We start from the raw sequence: 22,897 nt of genomic DNA, 5'->3' as shown, positions 1-22,897 counted from the left end.
GCATCGAAAAGATGATGATCTACTGAATATGATTATCCTATTTGTATCATTTTGGTATCTGAAGTTAGGAATATTGTCTATTTATCTATTGCAAATGTGTTTTACACCTGGGGAATGCATTAGGGAGAACACTAGGTCTTAGAAGAAGCTAATCTCCCACCGGGGAGCCTTCCTGAGGAGGCTACAATTAGCTTCTGAGTCATGGCTGCTGTGACCCTACAGGGACATATGATCAAGTCACCTGGTGCTGGACTCCATCTTGGAATACCAGTGTTCTTCCACTGACCAGGCGTGGGAACCAAGCTGGGAGACAATGGGTTCCCGCCATATGCAAAAGCTATCTAAGGCAGGGGAGTGACATCATTGTGGTTCTTCACTGACTCCCCACCCAAAGAGACTCTTGGAAACACCCAAGGAACAAGGACTGGACTGGGGGAGAAAGGATGGACCGAGGCTAGAGGGATTTCTAGCCTGTGAAAGGAATACCTGGGGTTTTTAAGCTTCAAGCAAGGACAGCTGGCCCCTTAAGAATCCCTGTAAATGGCTTAAATCATCATTTAGGGTGAGAAGTTGCTATGCATATCCAATCTCTTTAGTATATTAAGTTTAGATTGTGTTTTTGTTTATTTGCTAAGTAACCTGCTTTGATCTGTTTGCTATCTCTTATAATCACTTAAAATGTCTCTTTTGTAATTAATAAACTTATTTTTGTTTTGTCTAAAAGCAGTGTGTGGGAATTATAACTGGAGGCAGAAAGCTATGTATATTCCTCTCCACATTGACGGAGGGGGCGAATTTCATGAGCTTACACTGTACAGATCTCTGTGCAGCGCAAGATGGTATAATTTTGGGTTTACCCTCCAGAGGGGGTATGTACACTTGAGTAACTGGACAGTTCCTTAGATGAAGCCTTCCTATGCAGAGCTGATCACAGCTGTATGTTTCTGCAGCTGGGTGTCCCCCTACCTGTATGTGTGCTGGTGAAGGTGCAGATGGGAGTGGACTTGGCAGGGGATCACAGTAGTACAGTGTAAAGGGAACCCAGGCTGGCGAGTCAGTCAGGCTCAGTGGTACCCCAGTTACAGATGGCACCCCGGGGGTAACCCGTCACCATATGTTTGGCCAGATAGATTTTTTTAAGTCCAGCTAAGGATGGTTCTAGCTAGATGGGGCAAGAAATTGAAGATACGATGAGCTAGAACACACACAGAGTCTTGAGGAAAAAAATTAACTGTTAAAATAAGACCAGGCACAAAAATAAAGATGCTTTGTGAACTCAGTTCAAGAAGAGTGTGCATGGCCCAAACTGTAAACAGGATTTGCAGCTAAATGGATTTAACAGCTAATTAGGCCTTTCCTATTAAAAGGTTGTAAAGATATATTTAAAGTACTGTCCCATGGCAGACCACAGCAATCTATTTGATATCCTAAGCTTGGACCTCTGCAGATCAAATCAAATTAGCTTTATCAATTGCAAACAATTATACTGACCTCAGCTAACACACCCTTTTGATTACAAAGGGCCCAGTATAGCAAAAAGAAAAGGAGAATGAAGTGAGCTGTAGCTCAAGAAAGCTTATGCCTAAATAAATTGGTTAGTCGCTACGGTGCCACAAGTACTCCTTTGCTTTTTGCGAATACAGACTAACACGGCTGCTACTCTGAAACCAGTGTAGCAAAGGGGACCTAAACGGAATCTCCAGCTCCAACTGACAAAGGATAAAAAGTGAGCCTTGCTTAGTAAAAATCCAAGGTTAGTCATAGTTAGAGCAGCACATCCAGGCTGGCAAATGAAGTGGCATAAAGCACACCAGCATTCTCCTTAGAAATCCTCCCTCAGCAGCTATGAACAGCTGAACTGTTCCAGTTGGACTGTACCTGCATCAGAGGCTGTATGTACTCCTGATCCAAACAAAGCACAATTCTAAGATGCAAGTCAGATGGAGTCACAGCCTCCCCTTCCTGCCAACTGAGAGAAGAAACCGCCTTCTGCATAAATTAACTGTATGTCACCTCCTGCACCATGGCTGGCAGAGGGCACATAAGGCCCTGGCCCAGCTAAACAGTCAATACGCATCTTGTATGTTCATGTTCTCCACTGCCCCTGCCATTAGCCAATCGGGGGTCGGGGATGAAAGCAATTGTTAGATCTGGATGACAAAAACAGCACAGGAAAGCCTTGAAAAAGCAACTTTGTCAAAGGCCAATCACCCTCTCTGAGAATTCAGCATCCGCTGAGGGGCTTTAATTCACACAAATGGAGATACTATGTTGCTATGCTTCAGAGATACCACAAGAATGTATTTGCAAAACAGCTGTGGTTGTGAACTGTTCAACACTAAGGTGCTTCTCTCAAATATATATGCAAGATCTTTCCACTGTCAAGCCTTAAAGTGAAAGTGTTTTAAACTTCAGACTTTTACAGGCACCATCTCTGATTGGCTATTCCAGATCTCCCTTCCCCATCCTCTTCTACTCTGTATCCCCAGGTTCCTCCCACCAGTGATAAAGCACACGCTAAAATAAATTCACAGTATTTTTACAGTAAGCGAGGGAACAAAAAAAAGAAGAGGATATAAAACTGAAAAATGGAGAAGGTAAAAGAAGGAGGAATGCGAGTTATTCTGAAGCCAAGAATCTCAGTATCCATGAATTTGGTCAAAAAAGTACCCAGATCTGAGCATGGGTGTAGGAGCCGTGAATGCCCAAGTTCCAATTCTGGCCTCCGAGTCTCTCCCTGTCTCACTACATCTCCATTTTACAAATGGACAAACTAGTACAGGGCTTCTCCATCTTGGGGACTGAGGGTTGTGAGGATTCATTGTTTGTAACATGCCACCTAAGCAGCAACAGGAAGTCACACCTTCCATCACAGCACAGAGAATGCTCTGCCCACTTCCAGTGGCAACTGAAAACAAAACTATACCCAGACCTATACATGTCTAATTACATTTCCCTGTTGTGTTACACTCAAGGGATTATTTTCAAAACACAATTTTATACATGAGTCTATGCTGGCAAAGGAGAAGCCCCAATCTGCCCATGTCATGCTCTGCAGAGCGCAAATGGCTTAATTTGCTAGCAGTTCTGACTTTGAGCATTGTACCTCTAGTTATGTCTTGTGTGGGCTCTGTGTACAAATAGCCCTTGCTTTCTCTTTCCAGCCTGACATGCAATGTGGCTTTGCCAATGGCCACATCTTCAGATGGTGAGATACAGCCATGAGAGGGGCTTCTGAGATGCTTGATCAAAAGTCAAAGCAGCCACTGTGACCTTGGGCAGGGACCCACAGGTCTAGCATAGGCATGGTTCATTCTGAAGACAGAAAGCCACAAACAGGGCCAGATCTAATTTCCATTGAAGTCAATGGGAGTTGGATCAGGTAAATAGGGACTTTCCAATCATCTACCTAGGTACTTATGTAACCCCATCACCATAATATCCAAGTGCCTCCCAAGAATTTAAAAACAGGAAGAGCAATCAGGGATAAAGACCACCCACAAGATTATCTGGAGGGAAGGATCCCTTGAAGAATCTGCTAGACTGACATTATCCTGTGATAAGGCCTCATGATTGCCAGCAGCTAGAGACATCCCACCACCACCACAATCTTACAGCAGTCAGGATGGAAAGTGCAACCAGGTCCAATTTCCCTGAGGCTTTTTCAGTCACAGCAAGATACAAACTGCTCATCTCTAGGTCATTCTGGACAACATGACACTGCAGTCCAGATTCAAAACTCCCCTGTAGAACAGGAAGGTCACAGAAGACTGGATGCTCTAAGGCTGACCACAGAGAGAAGCAGCATACAGTCCTTGGGCCAAATGAGGAAGAGTATGCCAGGTCCCAACAGGTCTGCAGATAATGGGGTCAAGTCCCTTGGGGTTGACACCTTTTCTAGTAGTCATTGCATACCCCTAAACCCGTACCTGCATGGCTGGCAGCTTGAGGTCACAGAGAACCACAGCCTCCAATTGATGAAAGCTTTAAACACCAACACAGCCATTCGATAGTCACTACGAAATGCAATGGGACACCTGGGAGTGTAAAGAGAAACAGGCTGAAGAAACAGAGTGCTGCAAGAATCCTGGTGGCCACTGGCCACCCATGTAAGGGCACAGTAAACAGCCTAGAAGTGCCACAGGCCTATCTGACCGCCAGCACACGGAGAAGGAGGAGGACTACCCCTGCCTGTGACACCTTCAAATGACAGACATATCAGACTTGAGGAGAACTTTTCTTTGGTTATTATTTTTAAAAAATGACAAAGGCTGATTTTCTCTCCCCAGTAGCCATTTTCAGAGGGAAAGACTGCTTTCCAACATGGCTCAGGGACAATCACAGCAACCGCAGAAATTCACTGGTTTCTATCTCCCTACAAGCTATCTGGAGTTCCCAGAGAGCAGCATTCTCATCTTTCCCCTTCTTGCCTTTGCCTTCCACCCCACAGACACACAGACCTTCACACTGACCACAGGGAACTAATCTCCCAGTACCTCCCTTATCAGAAACATCAACGTTAAATCCACAGGCACATATGGGCTTCACACATTCCAGACAATATTTTGTACTAGTGGTGCTTTTCCTTTTCAAATCATTTAGCAAACATTAACTAATCTTCACAACTCTCCTCCAAGACACATCAGTCATGTCCCTATTTAAAGTTGCCTGATTTTCAGGGTGCTGAGTCCTTCAAGAAGTCCTTCATGAGACCAGACTTGCCATTTCCAATATTTATAAGATAAAGCCCAAACAGGAAGATATATGTGACAGAGGACCTAGGGTGTGTCAATAACTTATGTTTTACGGTGAGAGAATTTAATACAATAATTTTTAAGGGTCACATCCTACTTATGTGCGTCCAGCATGGGCTGAGACTAGGGCCTTGTCTATCAGTATAATTAAAGCAGTACAACTGCCCGAAAAATTGGAATGATACAGAGAAGATTAGCATGGCCCCTGCGCAAGGATGACACGCAAATTCATGTAACAGTTATATCAGTATACCTGGGAATGAGTGACAGGGAATTGATCACTTGATGATTACGTGTTCTGTTCATTCCCTCTGGGGCACCTGGCATTGGCCACTGTCGGAAGACAGAATACTGGGCTGGATGGACCTTTGGTCTGACCCAGTATGGCCATTCTCATGTTCTTATTCTTGTACAGGAAGGGGAATAAGCTATTCTGGTATAAGACACCTTTATACTGGTAAAATTGTCCACAGTAAGTTGTAGTGAAATAATTATTTTAGTAAAAAAAAAAAAAAAGTCACCCCCTCTAACCTAATCAGTTGGACCAGTACAAAATCTATGCGTAGACCAGGCTATAGTGTATTCAGCCTGAGGTCATGAGCTACTTCTGTAGAAAGGAATAATGGTTCAGATCACCAGCTGATTATCAGATTTCTCTAAGAAATGGAAATTACTTGGTCTTTTGACATACCAGCACTGGAGACACAAAGGTTGGGAGTGGAGTGGGGGAATGTGCTCCCAGAGATAACTAGGAGACAAATCTGGACAAATGCACCACAAAACCAATGATATGCCTGAGATACATCAATGATATTTTCATCCTCTGGACAGAAGACAAACTTCCTCATAGATTTCCACCACAACTTCAGAAACCCGTCCCTTAAACTCTCTGGAACACTCCCACTCTAACCTCAACTTCCTGGACACCATGATCAGTTTAAACAATGGTACCTTACAGACAACTATTATGACAAAGCTCTGTCCTTGCCTCCGTGGGTCCTGCGTTTCCTGGCGGATTTTGCTAGCCTCAGAGGCTCACTGTGACCCTGCACGTAACCCTTCTTTCTCTAGAGACAAGGGTCACAGTCTACTGAGCCATTTTCATCATAAGCCAGCGAGGGAGGTGAGAAGAAGTTATCCTTCCTTGCACAGTCTCTGTTGTCTCCCAGTCTTAGTGATTAATCAGGGGGCAAAGGTGGGGGGGGAGCCCGGGCCCACCCTCTATTCCGGGCTCCAGCCCAGGGACCCTAATAGTATCAGCTATGGTAGCTGAACTTTTAGAAACATGACATGTACAATTCCCTGGGCTACTTCCCCCACAGCAGCCCTCACTTCCTCAAGCCCCACTTCACCCTTACCTCAGGGCCTCCTTCCTTGTGCCTGATATGGTGTGTACTACTCAGCCTCTCCAACAGCGCAACTTCCTCCCACAGCTCCTGACATGCACACCCACCTGACTGACTGGGAGGCTTTTAACTCATTTCAGCCAGCCCCTGATTGGCTTCAGGTGTCCCAATCAACCTAGCCTTCTCCCTGCCTTCTGGAAAGTTCTTAATTGGCCCCAGGTGTCTTAATTGACCTGGAGCAGCTGCCATTTCACTTATCCTGGTACCAGGGATTTGTTTAGCCTGGAGCTAACATATCTATCTCCCACTACTTTTCTGTAGCCATCTGGCCTTGCCCCGTCACACTATATACAAGAAACCCATGGATCACCACACCTACCTTCACAGATCCAGTAATCGAACACACCAAGTTTCAGAGTAGCAACCGTGTTAGTCTGCATCCGTAAAAAAAAAAAAAAAAAAAAAAAAAGGAGTACTTGTGGCACTTTAGAGACTAACAAATTTATTAGAGCATAAGTTTTCATGAACTACAGCTCACTTCATCGGATGCATACAGTGGAAAATATAGTGGGGAGATTTTATATGCACAGAGAACATGAAACAGTGGGTGTTACCATACAGACTGTAACAAGAATGATCAGAAAAGGTGAGCTAATACCAGCAGGAGAGCGGGGGGGTGGGCAGGGGGGTGACACCTTTTGTAGTGATAATCAAGGTGGGCCATTTCCAGCACTGCTTCAATATAGAAATAAAACCCCCTCCAACCACACACTCCGAGTTGTCACCTACCACTCCACATTGGAACCCATATGGGGTATCATAAAACAACTGCAACCCATTTCTGTGGAGACCCCATCCTGCAAAAATCTTTCCTGAACCGTCTCTTCTGACCTTCAAACTCCCCAACCTCATCATTAGAAGCAAGCTCCCCACAGATCAGCACACACCAACTCAAAGCGGCACCGGACTCTGCTAGAACAACAGATACAAAACCTACAGACCCAATGAGCAACACCCCCCAACTCACCTTTCAAGATCCATGGGTCCTACACATGCCTATCAAAACATGTGGTGTACCTCATCCACGATGTGCCCCAGTAACAACTATGTGGGTGAAGCAAATCACCATGCTCTCGAATGAACTCACGCAGGAAAATGATAAAAGTGATGAAGTGAGCTGTAGCTCACGAAAGCTTATGCTCAAATAAATTGGTTAGTCTCTAAGGTGCCACAAGTACTCCTTTTCTTTTTTCACCAATAGAAGTTGGTCCAATACAAGATATTACCTCTCCCACCTTGTTTCTCTGGGAGATAATAGTCATTTGACCACTTTCCCAGCCAGGAGTTCTGATAAAAGACTCTTTTGTAAATGTTAAGGAAACCTCACCCTAATGGCTTAATAGACTCTAACACCTCTGACACAAAAATGAGAGAGGCACCTCTGAACATGCAAGCTGATCCAAGTTACAGTACTTGCAAAGAGAATCCAGGACACAGCAAGGGAGACAGTATCAGGATAGGGCAATGCTGATAAATGGACCATAGCATATTCAGAGAGAATTGCTATTTGCTTTTCTTTTTCTTCTGTAACAGCTGAGAAAGCCGTATTTAGTTTACAGAGTAACAGCTGTGTTAGTCTGTATTCGCAAAAAGAAAAGGAGTACTTGTGGCACCTTAGAGACTAACCAATTTAAGTGAGCTGTAGCTCATGAAAGCTTATGCTCAAATAAATTGGTTAGTCTCTAAGGTGCCACAAGTCCTCCTTTTCTTTTGTATTTAGTTTAGTTTATGAGAAGTGTCAATCTAAATGAGTTAAGCAAACAGTTTTTCTTTTAATTCTATTTTCTCTCTTTTTAATAAATCTTGTTCTGTTAACAGTCTCTGTGGTCTGGATAACCTCAAGCAGGTGTCCTTGGGAAGAGAGGTTTCAGAGTGGTAGCCGTGTTAGTCTGTATCAGCAAAAAGACGGAAGAGTACTTGTGGCACCTTAGAGACTAACAAATTTATTTGAGCAAAAGCTTTCGTGGGCTAAAGCCCACTTCATCAGATGCATGCAGTGAAAAATACAGTAGGAAGATATAGATATAGATATAGATATACACACACACACATACACACACACAGAGAACATGAAAAAATGGGGGTTGCCATATCAACTCTAACGAGACTAATCAATTAAGGTGGGCTATTATCAGCAGGAGAAAAAAAACTTTTGTAGTGATAATCAGGATGGCCCATTTCAAACAGCTGACAAGAAGGTGTGAGTAACAGTAGGGGGAAAATTAGCATGCGGAAATAGTTTTTAGTTTGTGTAATGACTCATCCACTCTCATTCTTTATTCAAGCCTAATTTAATGGTGTCCAGTTTGCAAATTAATTCCAGTTCTGCAGTTTCTCATTGGGAATCTGTTTTTGAAGTTTTCTTGTTGAATAATTGCAACTTTTAGGTCTGTAACTGAGTGTCCAGGGAGGTTGAAGTGTTCTCCGACTGGTTTTTGAATGTTATAATTCTTGACGTCTGATTTGTGTCCATTTATTCTTTTGCATAGAGACTGTCTGGTTTGGCCAGTGTACATGGCAGAGGGGCATTGCTCGCATTGAAATGGGCCAGCCTGATTATCACTTACAGAAGTTTTTTTTCTCCTGCTGATAATAGCCCACCTTAATCAATTAGTCTCGTTAGAGTTGGTATGGCAACCCCCATTTTTTCATGTTCTCTGTATGGATATATCTATATCTTCCTACTGTATTTTCCATTGCATGCATCTGATGAGGTGGGCTTTAGTCCATGAAAGCTTATGTTCAAATAAATTTGTTAGTCTCTAAGGTGCCACAAGTACTCCTCGTTCTTGGGAAGACAGAAACCCATAACCTCAAAGGAGAGGTACTGAAGGGTAAAGAGTTTCAAGAACTAACAACCCCCTCTTGGGCCAGGTCTATGCCATAAACGTTTGCTGGCGTAGCTACATCAGGTGCATGATGAGATGTGATTTGCCAGCACAGCTACGCTGGTCACAAAAGTCCCTAGTATAGACGCAGTTATACCGGCAAAACTGAGCTATACTGGCAAAGGCAGTTTTACCAATATACATTGTGTCCACACTAGAAGCACTTTGCTGGTCTAGTATATCAATACAATTCTATTGGCAAAGCCTTCCAAACGTAGGCCCGGCATCAGTCTCTGTCAAGAGGCATCTCCAAAGGTGTCTTGTGTTGCTATCAGGATGCAACAGAAAAACACAAGGGAAAAAGCCGCATGAGCTGGCAGTGGTGTTGGTCACTTTTTTGTTTGTTTTAAAAGCCCACTCTATCCAGGCTCCCTTTATACAAAGGGCAAGCTGGCACAAATCCAGTTCCCTCCTTCTTTACACTTACTGACACGGACAGGTTTTAATCAGTTGTATTTCACAATACCAGCCATAAGCTCAGCATAACCAGGGCACTATAAAAGTCTAATTCCCTGTGGCGATACTTTCATAAGTTAGCCTCCACCAGTTTGCACAGAGCCTGTAACTCCCATCTACTGCTCTGTCAGGGGCAGACTATGCTACTATTTTAAGATTCTATATTTGTGACAAAGAAATCCCAAGTACACTGAAATACTGTGCTAATCGAGTTGAAACTGCCTCTGGTTGGCAAGTCACAGGCTTCATTTCAAGGTTTGATACTAATTGAAGGAGGCACTCTGAGGGTTTTACATGCTCATTTAAGCAACGCCTTGAGCTAGAAGTGGGATGTGGTTCCTCGACTAATTTTGCAAAAGCACTTCTGTGCTGATCTATATGAGCCAGTTACTCTTCTTGGCCTCTGCACCCACAGACAACAGAAAACTTGCCAGACAATGGTACTTCTATGTTGCAAATAAATATCTACAAGGATTTAGGAAAATCAAATGTATTTTATCTGTAACCTGATGCAAATTCAAATGCAAGGTCCAAAGAGCGGACCTTCCAGCATCGTGTATACAGGGATGTGTTCAAACTGACACACAGGAAGTCAACAGCACTACATAACTAACAGAGGTAACATGATTAGGGCCCATGTCTCCTATGAAAAAATCCCTACGAAACATCTCTTTGGTAGACTTGTGTTAGACACATGGTTAGGCATTGTGACCTAGGTAATGCAGTGATAGGTACTGTACACATACCTGACAAACTAAGGCATTCCGCTACACATAACAGGAAGTCCTATCATTTCTGTCTGTGCTGAACCAAGGTTTCCCATTCTGAACTTCAGAATAATTTCTGAAACCGTACACAGGTCTAGGAAGAGTTAATGTCAGTCACTCTTCAAGTGTGTCAAGTGGAGTGCCCCAGGGGTCGGTCCTGGGGCCGGTTTTGTTCAATATCTTCATAAATGATCTGGAGGATGGTGTGGATTGCACTCTCAGCAAATTTGCGGATGATACTAAACTGGGAGGAGTGGTAGATACGCTGGAGGGCAGGGATAGGATACAGAGGGACCTGGACAAATTGGAGGATTGGGTCAAAAGAAATCTGATGAGGTTCAATAAGGATAAGTGCAGGGTCCTGCACTTAGGACGGAAGAACCCAATGCACCGCTACAGACTAGGGACCGAATGGCTAGGCAGCAGTTCTGCGGAAAAGGACCTGGGGTGACAGTGGATGAGAAGCTGGATATGAGTCAGCAGTGTGCCCTTGTTGCCAAGAAGGCCAATGGCATTTTGGGATGTATAAGTAGGGGCATAGCGAGCAGATCGAGGGACGCGATCGTCCCCCTCTATTCGACATTGGTGAGACCTCATCTGGAGTACTGTGTCCAGTTTTGGGCCCCACACTATAAGAAGGATGTGGATAAATTGGAGAGAGTCCAGCGAAGGGCAACAAAAATTATTAGAAGACTGGAACACATGACTTATGAGGAGAGGATGAGGGAACTGGGATTGTTTAGTCTGCAGAAGAGAAGAATGAGGGGGGATCTGATAGCTGCTTTCAACTACCTGAGAGGTGGTTCCAGAGAGGATGGTTCTAGACTATTCTCAGTGGTAGAAGAGGACAGGACAAGGAGTAATGGTCTCAAGTTGCAGTGGGGGAGGTTTAGGTTGGATATTAGGAAAAACTTTTTCACTAGGAGGGTGGTGAAACACTGGAATGCATTACCTAGGGAGGTGGTAGAATCTCCTTCCTTAGAAGTTTTTAAGGTCAGGCTTGACAAAGCCCTGGCTGGGATGATTTAATTGGGGATTGGTCCTGCTTTGAGCAGGGGGTTGGACTAGATGACCCCCTGAGGTCCCTTCCAACCCTGATATTCTATGACTCTATGATTCTATGACTGGTAGCACATTGACCACCAGGGGAAATAAAACAACATGCACACTGGATAGGCTGTGATCCAGAAAGGATGCAAAGAGAGCACGACATGCACCTTATAAGATGAGCATGGATATCTTGGGTTGTGAGTGTATTACACTGATCTCATACTGCAACTTCAGAGGTTTTTATCTCTTTTCAAACAGTGAGAGATACGGCTGTTTGCCTATCAGATTGTTGTGCAATCACCTCAGCAGCCCTGAGGGAACCACAGTTTCTAATATCTTATACCTACTACAATAGTCTGAATTTTAGAATGGTGACATACATATATATATTCAAGTAGTAATTCACTTCATTAGCAGATTCTTTAATAAGATTTATTCAGACACACACTGGCTGTACCCTAGTGCCTGTACAAGTTTCAATTTGAATTTGTTTCATTAGCCTTATTACCATGATCCATGAACCACATGTGCATCTTCATGCTCAGAGCATTCTCTAGTGGACTTTTATTAATACATCATAAAGACACAAAACAGCGCCTTCCTTCCTGCTCCCCAAACCGCTGACGGGGATTACTTCACCCAGCACAGGGATGCAGCCATTTCTGGGGTGGGCCCATCAGATGTTGCAAAGGGATGCTTCCCCTGAACTAAGCAGCAGCCACAATTGCTGTTTATCCAGGGAGTTGCCCCTCCGTGCAGGACCCAGATGCAGCTGCCTCTGGGGTAGGGCATGACAGCTGTTTATATAGATTAGAAGGGGAGAGGAATCCTGCACCCCACTGAAACTGCAGGGGGATTCAGCGAACCAGAACGGAGCCCCAGGGGGCCTGGGGGGGGTGGGGGGGAAGGGATCACAGCGTTCACAGCCTGACTGGGCCAAAGAGACAGGGACCAACCCCCCGCACCGCCCCACACCAGGCAGCCCCATCCCCCAGCACCCCGCCCCCATCGGGCTCCCACCTCCCTCATCCGCCTCACCATCCCTCCGCCTCCCGGCCCGGCCGCCTCCGGCCCCGCGACCCCGGGGCACCCGCACCCAGCACGATCCCTGCGCCTCCAACCACCCCGGCCCCTACCTCCGCGGAGCCACCCGGCCGCGGCCATGGCCCTCAGCTCAGCCTCCTCCGGGCCCCGCCCACGGCGGGCCGACCGCCCCCAGCCCCGCCTCCGGGCCCCGCCCCTCCACTCACCGGGCCCCGCCCCTCCACTCACCAAGCTCCGCCTCCGGGCCCCGCCCACCGCGGGCGGGTCTCCCCCCAGCCCCTCCTCCGGGCCTCAGCCCCTCCAATCACCAAGCCCCGCCTCCGAGCCCCGCCTCCTCCAATCACCAAGCCCCGCCCGTCTCTGCCAATCACCGCCCTCCAAAAACCCGCCATTTCCCCTTCACACCAGTCCCGCTCCCATCCCCTTCTGTTCGCCTCTGTCCCGGTCTCCACATGTCCACGTGTCCGTGGAACGCTGCGGAGCGAAACCTCAGAGCGCCCGCGCCGGGCCCCCCCTACGTCCCTCGGCGCGCCTCAGAGCGACCGCGCCGACCCCCCCTTCCGCCCCCCGGCGCGCCTCAGAGCTCCCGCGCCGGACTCCCCCCTACGTCCCCCGGCGCGCCTCAGAGCGCCCGCGCCGGGCCCCCCCCTCTACGCCCCCCGGCGCGCCTCAGAGCGCCCGCGCCGGCCCCCCCCCCTCTACGCCCCCCGGCGCGCCTCAGAGCGCCCGCGCCGGGCCCCCCCTCTACGCCCCCCGGCGCGCCTCAGAGCGCCCGCGCCGGGCCCCCCCCTCTACGCCCCCCGGCGCGCCTCAGAGCGCCCGCGCCGGGCCCCCCCCCTCTACGCCCCCCGGCGCGCCTCAGAGCGCCCGCGCCGGGCCCCCCCCTCTACGCCCCCCGGCGCGCCTCAGAGCGCCCGCGCCGGGCCCCCCCCTCTACGCCCCCCGGCGCGCCTCAGAGCGCCCGCGCCGGGCCCCCCCCCTTGCGCCCCCCGGCGCGCCTCAGAGCGCCCGCGCCCGGCTCCCCGCGCCATCCACAGCCGCCAACACACCCCCGGGCGCCCGCGCCGGGCTGTCTGCCTGAGCCCCCACTTTCTGTACTTCACCGTGCGCCACAGCAGCCCTGGTGACCTGGGTCTCTGCTGAGGAAGCTGAGCCAGGGTCCCCGAGGCGTTGGGGCCCACAGGCAGCATCTGCAGGGGGCACTAACAAACAGCGTCTCTGAAGGAGGCAGCGTCCCTCCGCAGCGGGGACTTGCAGGGACCTCAGGGGCCTCTGCTCTATAAATGATTGAAGGGCAGCAGGATTCCCAGGAACTGGCCCTGCACGTTAAATATATGCTGCCCCTGAAACCCATGTGCAGGCCTAAAGACTCCCACCTTGAGAAAAATATCCAAAGGGTTCTTACTTGGGGCAGATATTAACTGCTCATTTGAGAGCTTCCAGCTGTACCTGTGACAGCAAACATACAACTGGATCCAATGCAGGTTGCACTTAACTAGCACTATATAACCATGAAACTCACTTAGCGTCCAATTCAACTGCCCTTGAACTCAATGGCAAATTGGATCAGCCCTTAGTACTCCTGGCTTCCCTAGTATCCCTTGCACACCGAGCACTGTCTGCGCCCCAAATGCCATTAATCTCTCCTTGGACCCAATTATACCCTGAGCAGTCATGCCAGCCTTCATAACCTAATATCCCTGCTATACCAGATCTCAATACACAGGATCCGATGATTTAAACCCTAGAAGCCATTTTACCTTTCCTGCTCCCTTTGACATTCCCTGCATGGCTACATTGTTCTTTACATCTCAAGACAGAATTATTGTCCATTGAAGAATGATAGTTATTCTGGGGGAGGGAACTCCAGTTATTAGGAAGAGGCAGGTAATAGTTATGGGGGATTCAATCATTAGAAACATAGCTGGATTTGCGATGACCAGGAGAACCACATGGTGACTTGCCTGCCTGGTGCAAAGGTTGCGGATCTCTCGAGACATCTAGATAGACTTATGTGTAGTGCTGGGGAGGAGCCAGTGGTCATGGTATATGTAGGTACCAATGACATAGGAAAGGATAGGAGAGAGGTCCTGGAGGCCAAATTTAGGCTGCTAGGTAAGAAATTGAAGTTCAGGACCTCCATGGTACCATTTTATGAAATGTTTCCAGTTCCTAGCGCAGGGCCAGTTAGACAGGCAGAACTACAGGGTTTCAATGTGTGGATGAGATGATGGTGTAGGGAGGAGGGGTTTAGATTTATTAGAAACTGGGGAAAGTTTTGAGAAAGGGAGAGCCTATACAGGAAGGATGGGCTCCACTAAACCAAAATGGAACCAGATTGGCACTTAAAAAGGCCAAACAGCAGTTTTTAAACGAAGGGCTGGAGGAAAGCCGACAGGTGCAGAAGAGCACATGGTTCGGACAGTGACATTCCTTAGGGGGAAGATCTATTAATGGAGATTCTCTATGTCCTAGTAAGAAGGAGAGGATGGAAGATGATAAACTATGGGTAGGATCTGTTGAGAAACAGTCAAATGAAAAAGATTCCTATTCAATTACATCATGTAATGGCAGACAGCTAAAAAGTGACAAGTTTTTAAAGTGCTTATATACAAATGCTAGAAGTTTAAATAATAAGATGCGTGAACTAGAGTGCCTCTAGAGGATACTGATTTAATAGGTATCATAGAAACTTGGTGGAATGAGGATAATTAATGGGACACAGTAATACCAGGGTACAAAATATATTGCAAGGACAGAACAGGTCATGCTGGTGGGGGAGTGGCATTATATGTGAAAGAAAGCGTAGAATCAAATGAAGTAAAAATCTTAAATGAACCAAACGGTACCACAGAATCTCTGTGGATAGTAATGCCATGCTCTAATATAAGAATATAGCAATAGGGCTATATTACTGACCATCTGACCAGGATGGTAATAGTGACTGTGAAATGCTCAGAGAGATTAGAGAGGCTATTAAAATAAAAACCTCAATAATAATGGGGGATTTCAACTATCCCCATATTGACTGGGTACATGTCACCTCAGGACAGGATGTAGAGATAAAGTTTCTTGACACCTTAAATGACTGCTTCTTGGAGTAGCTAGTCCTGAAACCCACAAGAGTAGAGGCAATTCTTGATTTAGTCCTAAGTGGAGCACAGGATCTGGTCCAAGAGGTGAATATAAGGGGACCACTTGGTAATAGTGACCATAATATAATTAAATTTAACATCCTTGTGGCGGGGAAAACACCACAGCGGCCCAACACTGTAGCATTTAGTTTCAGAAAGGGGAACTACACAAAAATGAGGAAGTTAGTTAAATAGAAATTAAAAGGTACAGTGCTAAAAATGAAATCCCTGCAAGCTGTACAGAAATTTTTTAAAAACACCATAATAGAGGCTCAACTTAAATAGAGGCCCCCAAATTAAAAAAAACATAGTAAGAGAACCAAAAAGTGCCACCGTGGCTAAACAACAAAGTAAAAAAAGCAGTGAGACACAAAAAGGCATCCTTTAAAAAGTGGAAATTAAATCCCAGTGAGGAAAATAGAAAGGAGCATAAACTCTGGCAAATGAAGTGTAAAAATATAATGAGGAAGGCCACAAAAGAATTTGAAGAACAGCTAGCCGAAGACTCAAAAAGTAATAGCAATTTTTTTTAAGTACATCAGAAGCAGAAAGCCTGCTAAACAAGCAGTGAGTCCACTGGACGATCAAGATGCTAAAGGAGCACTCAAGGACGATCAGGCCATTACGTAGAAACTAAATTAATTCTTTGCATCAGTCTTTATGGCTGAGGATGTGAGGGAGATTCCCAAACCTGAGCCATTCTTTTTAGGTGACAAATCTGAGGAACTGTCCCAGATTGAGATGTCATTAGAGAAGGCTTTGGAACAAACCGATAAACTAAACAGTAATATGTCATCAGGACCAGATGGTATTCACCTAAGAGTTCTGAAGGAACTCAAATGTGAAATTACAGAGCTACTAACTGTAGTTTGTAACCTATCATTTAAATCAGATTCTCTACCAAATGACTGGAGGATACCTAATGTGACATCAATTTTTAAAAGGGTTCTAGAGGTGATCCCCGCAGTTACAGGCTGGTAAGCTGGACTTTAGTACCTGGCAGACTGATTGACACTATAGTAAAGAACAAAATTCTCAGACACATAGATGAACATAATTTGTTGGGGAAAAGTCAACATGGGAAATCATGCTTCACTAATCTGCTAGAATTCTTTGAGGGGGTCAACAAGCATGTGGACAAGGGGGATCCAGTGGATATAGTGTACTTAGATTTTCAGAGAGCCTTTGACAAGGTCCCTCACCAAAGGCTCTTTAGCAAAGTAAGCTGTGATGGGATAAAAGGGAAAGTCCTCCCATGGATTGTTAAGTGGTTAAAAGATAGGAAACAAAGGGTAGGAATAAATGGTCTGTTTTCAGAATGGAGAGAAGTAAATAGTTGTGTCCCCCAGGGGTCTGTACTGGGACCAGTCCTATTCAACATATTCATAAACGATCTGGAAAAAGGGATAAACAGTGAGGTGGCAAAATTTGCAGATGCTACAAAACTACTCAAGATAGTTAAGTCCCAAGCAGACTGTGAAGAGCTACAAAAGGATCTCACAAAGCTGTGTGACAGGGCAACAAAATGGCAGATGAAATTCAGTGTTGATAAATGCAAAGTAATGCACATTGGAAAACATAATCCCAACTATACATACAAAATGAGGGGGTCTAAATTAGCTGTTACCACTCGAAAAAGAGATCTTGGAGTCATTGTGGATAGTTCTCTGAAAACATCCACTCAATGTGCAGCGACAGTCAAAAAACGAACAGAATGTTGGGAATCATTAAGAAAGGGATAGATAATAAAACAGAAAATATCATATTGCCTCTATATAAATCCATGGTACGCCCACATCTTAAATATTGTATACAGATGTGGTCGCCCCATCTCAAAAAAGATATATTGGAATTGGAAAAGTTTCAGAAAAGGGCAACAAAAATTATTAGGGGTATGGAACGGCTTCCATATGAGGAGAGATTAATAAGACTGGGACTTTTCAGCTTAGAAAAGGGATGACTAAGGGGGGATCTGATAGAGGTCTATAAAATCATGACTGGTGTGGAGAAGGTAAATAAGGAAGTGTTATTTATTCCTTTTCATAACAGAAGAACTAGGGGTCACCAAATGAAATTAATAGGCAGCAGGTTTAAAGCAAACAAAAGGAAATATTTTTTCACACAACGCACAGTCAGTCTGTGGAACTCTTTGCAAGAAGATGTTGTGAAGGCCAAGACTGTAACAGGCTTCAAAAAAGAACTAGATAAGTTCATGGAGGATAGGTCCACCAATGGCTATTAGCCAAGCTGGGAGAATATGGTGTCCCTCGCCTGTTTGCCAGAAGCTGGGAGTGGATGACAAAGGATGGATCACTTGACAATTACCTGCTCTGTTCATTCCCCTCTGGGGCACCTGGCATTGGCCACTGTTGGAAGACAGGATACTGGGCTAGATGGACCTTTGGTATGACCCAGTGTGGCTGCTTTTATGTTCTTATGAAGTGAACAAGCTGACTAGAGACAGCCTGTGTTCAAAGCGATGAGCTCCACTGTGGGGAGCAGTTTGTAGTTCTGTCGTTGTGAGAAACGGTGCCCCGTGCATGACCAGGCTCCTCCTGAGCCAGCCAGGCCGCTTGCTCTGCAGAGATAGGGCTTTGTGCAGAGACACGTTCATTTTTTAAATGTATCAATTTACTGAGTAATAGCCTCTCCCCAAATTGAAATGGAAACATCCTGGTTAGAAATCAGGTCTTAGAGGAACTCAGGTTATTCAACAGGCCATAGAGAGTCCTTCCCAAGAAGCATTCTTGGACCAGCCTGTGACTAGTGCTCTTCTGGCTCTAACACCTGGTCTACCCTTAAGTTTTAGGTCAACATAGCTACGTCAGTCAGGGATGTGAAACCTAACTGACAGTATAGACGCAGCTCGGTCAACAGCAGAATGCTTCTGTCAAACGAGCAACCATTTCTCAGGGAAGTGGTATTCCTACACCAACATTGAAAAACCCTTCTGTCAGCATAGACACAGTCTATGGGCTTATGCTGGCACAGCAACGATGCTGAGCTATGCTGGCATAGTCTCCGTCGGTCTAGAGGAAGCTGATGAGGCTCTAGGTAGGCATACCGACAGTCCCAGCCATTCCCTGGGCTGGAGTGATGGAGGGAACACCACCCAATATTTTTAACATTGTGATTTTAAATAAATAACATCTTACATGCCTCTAGTGTCTTTCATCTCAAGTCAAAGGATCTCAAAGTGCTCTATAAACCTAAACCTATGCCAAGAGAAAGTCCATACACAGGGATCACTGCACCCATCACTGAACGGTAGCCACCTCAGGGGTGAAACATGGACATTGTTTAACAGCACAATAGTACTCCCCTAGGACAGAACTGAAAACTAATTGAACCACCAATCCTTCTGCCCAGCATGGCTGATCACAGGAGGGAATCCCACATGGAAAGATGGCAGCTGCGATACAGCTTAGGTCACATCACTACTATGGGGACTATAGTGGCATAGCAAGGCACCATAGCTATGCCGGCATAACCCTCTAGCATTGACGTAGGCTACAATGATGAAAGGGGTTTTGCCATTGCTGTAGGAACTCTTCCTCCCCGAGTGACAATAGCTAGGGTCAACAGAAGCATTGTTCTGTGACTTAGCTGCATCTACACTGGGGGTTAAGTTGGTGTAGCTAGAGCACTCATGGCTGTGGATTTTTCACATCCCTGAGAACTGTAGCTATGTTGACCTAAGTTTTAAGTGTAGACCAGGCCTTAGTCTTTAAGGGGAGGAAGACGGAGTGGGGAACAGGAGTATCCAACAGTTGCTGCCTCCCTGGAACCAGTTCTCTGTGATCTCTTACAGCATTAGCACAAGTCATAGCTTTGGATTTAGCATCTTGAGGATCAATTCTAGGCTACATTTTACTTCCCTGCTCCATGAGTGGTGAGCCCAAGCGAGGCTACAATATAAATACTATTCCTACTTGCTACTGAGGCAAAGCTCAGAGCATCTCTGCTGAGTCATCTAGTGACAGACAAGAGTGATGGATTTGGAAGTTTAGTACATCCAGAGGCCTGTAAGCTAGCTGTGTAAATACAAGTGGCAGCAACAGGGATACTGGAATTGACATTCCTCCTACGATGAGAGAAAACATGATACAAAGACAAAATCCTGACCTAGACTTCCTCCTTCGTCTGCAGCATCTGTACCAACCTATGGATTAATTTCAATACTTATATGACAGAGGGTTGTACCTGGTCGGCACTTGCTGATCTCCTGTAGGAATGTGCGTGTATGGGACCCAAAAGGCAATTGCACCACCAGCTGACCATCTTCCGAGCTTATCTGGACAGTCACATCAGAACCTACACATGACGGGAAGAGGAGAGTTGGAATTAATGCTGCTAAGTTTGCAGAAGACACTTACAGTTTCTAAACGCTACTTTAGGTGCTGCAGGCCCACAAAAGCCATGCCAGCACTGGACATGTTTCCACATCCGCAGTACTCAAATCAGTAGAAAACCACACCAGCTGCGAGGAAAGAAATCAGCTTCATCACCTCTTTCAGTTTCCTGTATTTGGATGAATTTGTTTTATTTTTAAATAGGATTTGTAAATAATCATCATTATTATTTCTCTAGTCCCTTTCAGCCCAACTGATCCCAAAACATTTTATAAAACTTAAACAAACAGAAAAATTAGACAAGGAATCCCTACCCACGCCACTGAAATACAGTTGCATTTGAACAGCGGTTAACACATTTTGGGGGCTTTCACAATTTAAATAAATGATAATAGTATCCAGCTGATACTCCAGTAAAAGCTAGGGAGACCGACTAGAACTCATCGTTTAGCAACAATCCGGAATCATTTAGCCAAACAATAGTTTGAACTGGGGTTGGCAATACACTTGTTAACTAGTAATAGTGTCCAGATTTATAAACTACCCAATAATAGCAAGACAAGACTCCATCATTGCACAGAGTGTGTCCAGTTTGGAGCAGCTCAACCCCTGACATCCCATAAGCAACCTTGAGCAAACTCCACAAACCAAAAATCATGGAATAATGGTTCATACAGAGCTTGTAACCTCAGTATATGGGAATCTTTCTTGTACCTCGTGGGAATCATAGCAACAGAAGAGACTCACCAATGATATGAAGGTCACTGTCAGGTGTAACTGTCAAAAGAGAAAAGCAGTTCCATTAGAAAACCTGGCAAGTGGTGCCTGAGCCACACTGCTACTATCCAGGGATAATACTTCATAAATAGCTCAGGCAGACCAACCCTGAGCACCCTCTGATAAGGGACAGAAAGGGAGGCAGAAGAAGTCAGAAAGGATAGGAGGCCATGAGTATTATTTGGTAACTCTAAGGTCTCCTCTTGCCAGAGCTGGGGGTGCATAGGATAGTTTGGGTTCCATGGGGTCCAATGCAGCCTGTTTTCCTGAGAATGTTAATTAATTACACTGGATTCAGCTGTTTAAAAGTTACGGCACAACAAGGCAAAAGGTGATCAGTTTCCAAATTTCAGGCAGCAGCACAGCAAAATTCAGATTCTGTTCCACACACAGATCCTCTCTTTACCTGCCCCCAAGAAAAGATGGCACCTGACTGATCTCTGAGGAGCAGAAGCAAGAACCTCCTTCCAGGAAGCGAGTGAAGGATGCAGAGGGCAGCTCTACCTTCTTCTGCTGCAAATCCTTCGGTGATCGGCACGACTCTCTCCAAGCAGACATCCTCAGCTGTTATAGCCATTCGCCGATGAGTGTACAGGAAGAGCCTGGAGGCAAAGAGCAGGGGGGGTAATGCCACCTCCATTCCAGCATCAGCACTGAGCTCCTTGCAAGCATGGTTCAACACCATCCTATCCCAGCACCACACTCACCTGCTAGCACAGCCCCTGCAGCTCCTGTCCCTGTCCCATGCCTGCCAGCGCACCCCGTAAGGGTGGGGTTTTTAAAAATTAATTTATACAAGTTGCTGGTGAAAAGTACCAGACTAACAGCCCTGGAGTCTAGCCTCCTCTGATTAAATACAGATCAGGTACAAAACAGGTAGTGGCAGGGCAAACGACCTTCCCACATTACTTTGCCAAATCCCGACATGGAGAGAGCACCTTTGGGGTGGGAGGGGAGTTCATGTAGTCTCCATGGCCCCTTCAATTCTGGGGCTTCCTGCTGAGACTGCCAGCCAGAGGGCCCTGCCTTCCCCATATGAGTGGCCCATCAGACATCGTCTCAAGCACCTACGCATGCTCTCCATGGGTCCGCACAAGGCCCAGAAGCCGGCTCTCCACACTCTCCTCACCAGCCAGGATACCCTGTACCGCATGCAGCTCATGGTCAAGGAACGGCCAACAGAGACACAACTCCTCTAGGGCAGCCAGAAAGGCAGGAGGCTGAGCTCTCTCTCTCTCTCAACCTGTCTTCGACTGCAGCAGCCACCAGCTGCTCAGCCTCTGGGTTTCCTGTCTGGAGCCTCCATTCGCATCCAGAATCAGTTAGGAGCCAGGTGTTCTGCCTCCTTAAAATTCCTCCTGCCATTTCAGCTCAACCCTGGATTCTCCCACCACGCTCTGTCCTGGGCCATTGTGTGCAGCCACTCGCCTCTTAAGAAAGACTCTCTTCCACCTGCGGTGGTGTGCGGAGTGGTCACTTCCACTCTGCCCCGGCCATGCAGGGAGTTGTAAAGCGTGACTGGTGTTTTGGATGGAAGGTGTCGGGGAAAGGGTTTTTTGCTCAATTAGGGGCCATAGAATTTGGCCCAATATTATTAGCACAGCACCCAGGCCAGTGTGCCATGAAAAAGACTGGGACATACAGGTTGTTTTGGATTAACAGATGGCCTACAAGTAATGATCCTGTCTCCATTGATGCTCAGTAACTCTGAGAAGCAGAAACGGGGAACAAAGGGGTGTGATTTCCCTGGTAATTCCAAGCCACGTTCATTTATCTACAAAGAAATGCTTGGTGCAAAGGATATGATCAGGCAGGTCTGTCCATCCGCCAGGGTCTCCTGAATAGCAACTGATTCGTCCATCCTCCAGGCCTGGAACGCAAAGGGCTGCTGTCAGTGAATTACATATGTGAATTCGCCAAGTCGATTTAATGCCACTCTGCAACAACCAGGCCACAAGGTGGTGCCAAGCAATGAAGCTCCTACCGCACTCGACCATGCAGTGAGCGAGTGGGACACGCTGATCTGACCATGGCTGTGGGTTGCATCAGCCCAGGCAGAGTGACTCAGCCCAGCCTGTGGCAGGGAAACAGAGGCCCTGTCTGCACTACAGACCAAGCCACGCTACCTGGCAGCTTACTGAACACAGGCCAGTAATCGATGACTTTGCAGACTTTAAAGCAGACTTTGCAATGTAAATCAGATACGTACCAGCTGCTGTATTTGTACCAGATCCTTCCCCTGCTGCCTCCTTCCCGCTAAGGGCTCAGA

At 46.4% G+C, this 22,897-nt stretch overlaps 1 protein-coding gene and 1 pseudogene across 4 annotated transcripts in view; one reads left to right on the top strand and one right to left on the bottom strand.

Moving 5' to 3' along the window:
* Window positions 1–20,628, bottom strand: part of INPP5B (inositol polyphosphate-5-phosphatase B) — a 44,449-nt gene extending 23,821 nt beyond the window's left edge. The window contains exons 1-2 of one of the 4 annotated variants that reach the window (XM_077837808.1): window positions 20,599–20,628; window positions 19,703–19,813 (exon numbers count right to left, since the gene is read on the bottom strand). Coding sequence is in view for 1 of the 4 variants with exons in the window: in XM_077837805.1 (XP_077693931.1) it covers window positions 12,458–12,485 (28 nt within the window). In the remaining 3 variants the exon portion in view is untranslated. Of the gene's footprint in view, window positions 1–3,929; window positions 3,993–6,479; window positions 6,501–12,457; window positions 12,513–19,702; window positions 19,814–20,598 lie in introns of those variants that run through there. The other 3 variants (XM_077837805.1, XM_077837806.1, XM_077837807.1) reach the window with 3 other exon arrangements.
* LOC144277425 (U6 spliceosomal RNA) lies at window positions 4,906–4,999 on the top strand (annotated as a pseudogene).
* Window positions 20,629–22,897: the final 2,269 nt, after the last annotated feature.

Source organism: Eretmochelys imbricata, chromosome 19 (genome assembly GCF_965152235.1).
Source record: "Eretmochelys imbricata isolate rEreImb1 chromosome 19, rEreImb1.hap1, whole genome shotgun sequence".
NCBI classification, from domain to species: Eukaryota; Metazoa; Chordata; order Testudines; family Cheloniidae; genus Eretmochelys; species Eretmochelys imbricata.
This window is presented reverse-complemented; position numbering and strand designations above follow the sequence as displayed.